Source organism: Hakea prostrata, chromosome 3, assembly GCF_041222555.1.
Source record: "Hakea prostrata isolate BN-2017 chromosome 3, UWA_Hpros_2, whole genome shotgun sequence".
In the NCBI taxonomy this organism is placed as follows: Eukaryota; Viridiplantae; Streptophyta; class Magnoliopsida; order Proteales; family Proteaceae; genus Hakea; species Hakea prostrata.
In genome coordinates, this window is record NC_142602.1 from 55654264 (window position 1) to 55658270 (window position 4007).

The 4007-nt window shown below is 43.1% G+C and overlaps 1 protein-coding gene across 1 annotated transcript; it reads left to right on the forward strand.

Annotated features, from left to right (window-relative positions):
• Positions 1-1601: 1601 nt before the first annotated feature.
• On the forward strand, positions 1602-2886 carry LOC149022550 (uncharacterized). Its single transcript, XM_089147298.1, has 2 exons — positions 1602-2568; positions 2689-2886. The coding sequence occupies exons 1-2, from the start codon at positions 1611-1613 to the stop codon at positions 2829-2831; spliced, it is 1101 nt and encodes a 366-aa protein (XP_089003424.1). The 5' UTR covers positions 1602-1610; the 3' UTR covers positions 2832-2886.
• Positions 2887-4007: the final 1121 nt, after the last annotated feature.

Genomic DNA, 4007 nt, shown 5'->3' on the forward strand with positions numbered 1-4007 from the left:
GGAAACCAGAGTTTCGATCGGGAAACGCAGGCGGAGGCAGAGAGTTTCGACACGAGGTTTCGACCATTTTTCGACCTTTTTTCATGGTTTTGCATGATTTCAAGTAGATTCAAGCACTCCTTTGGTGAAATCGGCACTTGTTGGTGGATTATTTCAAAGTTTGAAGCTCTATTGGAAGGTAACCTAGCTTTGAATGGTTTAGTGAGCAGTAGTTTCCTTGCTTTTAGCTTCATTTCCTTGGGTTTTTAGCTTCATTTCCTTGCTTCTCTTCTTTTTCCCCTTGAAATTCTTGTGTTTTCAGCATCGAGTCTTCTTTGCAAGTTGGCTCATGTATTCCATTTACTGACTTTAAAAAAATTAAATCTTTAGTTGTTTAGCATGCTTAATAGATGTATTCCATTTACAGCTTGAAAAAAATTAAATCTTTAGCTGTTTAGCATGCTTAATAGATGTATTCCATTTACAACTTTAAAAAAATTAAATCTTTAGCTGTTTAGCATGCTTAATAGAGACTTACAGAGAATATGTTCAAGTTGGAATGTTCAATGTTGGATGTCTGAATTTTGATCCAGAAATTTTGGTACATAACTTGTTAATGAAATATGCCATTATCTTGTTCTCTCTTCTCTATTGTTGTTCACTTGTTCCATTATAGTGCAAGCTTAAATTGAAGAATTTTTCTTAGTTTTTGTATCTAGATGTTAAACAGTTAAAGTATTAATGCTTTGATTAAAATTTAAGTGTTGGACTGTTGAGTTTCTATTTTAAGTTTTTAACGGTGATTATTAAATATTATGTATGTTTGTATCGGGAATTCGATTCGAGGCACAAGCTTTTGAGTTTTGAGTTGGAGATTCAGATAGAAACACAATGTCTGACATAGCTTGGCAGCATGGTAAGCCTCTGACAGATGATAGGAAAAAGTCAGAGTGTAAATATTGTTTGAAAAAGATTGGATCAGGTGGGGCCACTAGACTAAAGATCCATCTAGCGGGAGGGGACCGCAATGTGGTTGGATGCCCCAATGTCCCTTATGAAGTTAAAGTGGCAATGGCAAAGTATGTGAAAGGAGGGCAAGAGAAGAGGGCACAAAAGAAAGCAAAGAGGGATCAGTTCGAGGCAGCATGCATAGAGGAGGTGGAGGTGGGAGAGACAAATGTGGATCCAGATCCAGCTGATGCATCATCCCCAGAGGCGAGAGATGGAGAGAGTACTCAGGATGAGTAGGGAGTCTTATAGACTCGATGAGATCAGGAGGACACAGAGAGCCGTGGGTGCAGGGTCATCTGGAGATCCAGATGTTGGGAGGGCAAGTGGAGGCAGCTCTAGTATGAGGAGGAGCCAGAGTACCAGAGAGTCAGTTCCATTACCATGGGCCCCACGATCACGACCTAGTGCCACATCTACTGCTTCTAGACCCATTGAGGCCGATCCTGATGTGCGGATACTACACACTGATCCTGACTTGTTTGCGAGGCCACAGTCAAAACAGAAGAAATTAAAGCATATGTGGGGTAATATGAAGGACAAGGTGGGGATGGCCTTTTCTAAGTGGGCATTATATCACGGTGTTCCGGCAAATGCTGCCATGGGGGCCTTATTATACGGCGATGGTGGATGAGATCAGTGGTGCTGGACGTGGGGTGGTTGGGCCAACCCCATATGAGATATATAATGTATATCTCCCACGGCATAAGGAAGAGTTGAAAGCCTACATTGATGGCCTTAAGCCAATGTGGATGCACTATGGGGTGACAGTGATGTGTGATGGTTGGACTGGTCCCACTAGACAGTCTATCATCAATTTTATGTTGAATTGTGATGGGAGGATGGTGTTCCTCAAGTCTGTTGATGCATCCGGTCACAAGAAGGATGCAAAATACATATATGGGTTGTTGAAGAATGTGGTGAAAGAGGTTGGAGTCGAGCACGTGGTGCAAGTTGTGACTGATAATGGCGCCAATTTCAAGAAGGCTGGGATGAAGTTGATGGAGGATCCCAGGTATAGGCTCTTTTGGAATCCTTGTGCGGCACATTGTATTGATTTGATGCTAAAAGACATGGGGGAAGTCAAATTTGTGAAGAATGTGGTTCAGCGGGCTCGAAATGTGACCACATTCGTATATAACCATGGATTTGCTTTGGATATGTTGAGGAGGACATGTGGTGGTGATTTGGTGAGGCCTGGGGTCACAAGATTTGCTACAAATTGGATTTCCTTGAAGAGTTTTCAGAAGAAGAAAGCCCAACTACGTGCTATGTTTGCATCTGAAGACTGGTTTGCTTGGCCCCAATCAGAATCACCGGTAGGGAGAGCAGCACGGGCTACCATATCCAGTGATAGCTTCTGGGCAAATCTAAGAGTTGTTATCAAGCTTCTAGACCCTGTGGTGACAGTCTTGAAGTTGGTAGATCAACAAAGGAAACCAACTTTACCACATATATGGGCTGCAGTTGAGATGATGAAGGAGATGGTTAAGAAAGTCTATCCTAGGGGCAACCAGAAATTCCTTAACATCATCCAAGAAAGGTGGGAAAGGCAGTTGAAACATCCATTGCATTTGGCTGGTGAGTTGAAAGTTATTAAAATTTTCAAGTTATTACTTAAATACTTAATTGTTAACAACGTAATACTTATTATGTAGTTTTATAGTTTCTTACCATCTCATTTGTTGGCTTGTTTGATAGCCTATTATTTGAACCCCATGTACCACTACAGTAAAGAACTTGGGATGAGGACAGATTTGATCCGGGCAATCCATGAAGTAGTGGAAAGGTTGGAACCGGATGCGACAAAACAAGCATTAATTAATAATGAGGTAAGACTGTGAGTTGTGACTTGTGAGATGACTAGTAGTCTAGTACTTAAGAATTAGGCTAAATACTTGTTTCTTATTACTAACTTTGTAATTATTTATCGCAGTTAAAGGCTTTTAGAGATGCTACTAGTAGCTACGGTCGCTCAGTCGCTATTCAGGCTAGGGAGAACACCACTCCTGGTTAGTCACTTAGTCAGTTAGTCTAAGTCTTAGATGCTCAATTTGAGTTTTTGACACAATTTATTTTTACTATTATTAATTAGGTTGGTTATGTTTCTTGCAGCTGAGTGGTGGCTGCAATACGGGTTAGACTCGGAGTACTTGATTAAGATTGCAGTTAGAGTGCTCTCCCAGACATCTTCTGCCACCGGCTGCGAGCGTAATTGGAGCACATTCAATCGATACATTCTAAGAGGCGGAACCGTTTGGGGGGGAAGTGGCTGGAGGATCTTGTATATGTTCATTATAATATGAGGTTGAGAGAGGAGCACATTAGGTTAGGTCAAGAGCAAGGTAATGGGGACAAGATTGAGTTGGCTGACATCTTTGCCATAGATGATGATGAGGAGGAGTACCCCCTATTTGAGTGGGTCAGAGAGCCATTATTGGATGAGGCGGGAGGTCGACCCAGCAGTCAAATTGCACGAGAGATGGGAGCTGATGTGAATGAGTTCTTGGCCACGAGAGGGGAGAGTGCACACCGAGCCTAACCGTCCCTTTGTACCACACCCTGGTGCATCCAGTGTCAGTGAGGATAATATTATATGGTCAGATGATGATGATGATATTACTCAGCCACCCACTAGTCAGGCATAGGATGATGCAGGCGATGATGATGATGATGGACTTGGTAGTGGCCCTAGTGGGAATGACAGTGGGAGTGATGATGATGATGATGATAATGATGGTGGTGGTGGTGATGATGATGATGGTGGTGACGGGCCAGCTGATCAGGATTCAGCTGAACCACAGGAGAGACCACCACCACGAGCCGAGCAGTTGAGAGTCAGGGACATGGAGGGCCATTAAGGTTCACGGGGGAGAGTCAATTCACCCATGCTACCCAGGATGTCGACCACGGTGCAGGTCGTAGTTCCACTTGCAGTCGGAAGGGGAAAGGGAAAGGGAAGCACCATGGACATGGGTATGAGGATGACACTTCATCGTACGGGTCTTACAATCCCATTG

Coding starts and splice junctions, on each gene's coding strand:
- LOC149022550 (XM_089147298.1), top strand. CDS start 1,611: ATGGTGGATGAGATCAGTGGTGCTGGACGTGGGGTGGTTGGGCCAACC. Junction 2,569..2,688: donor ACATCCATTGCATTTGGCTG/GTGAGTTGAAAG, acceptor CTTGTTTGATAG/CCTATTATTTGAACCCCATG.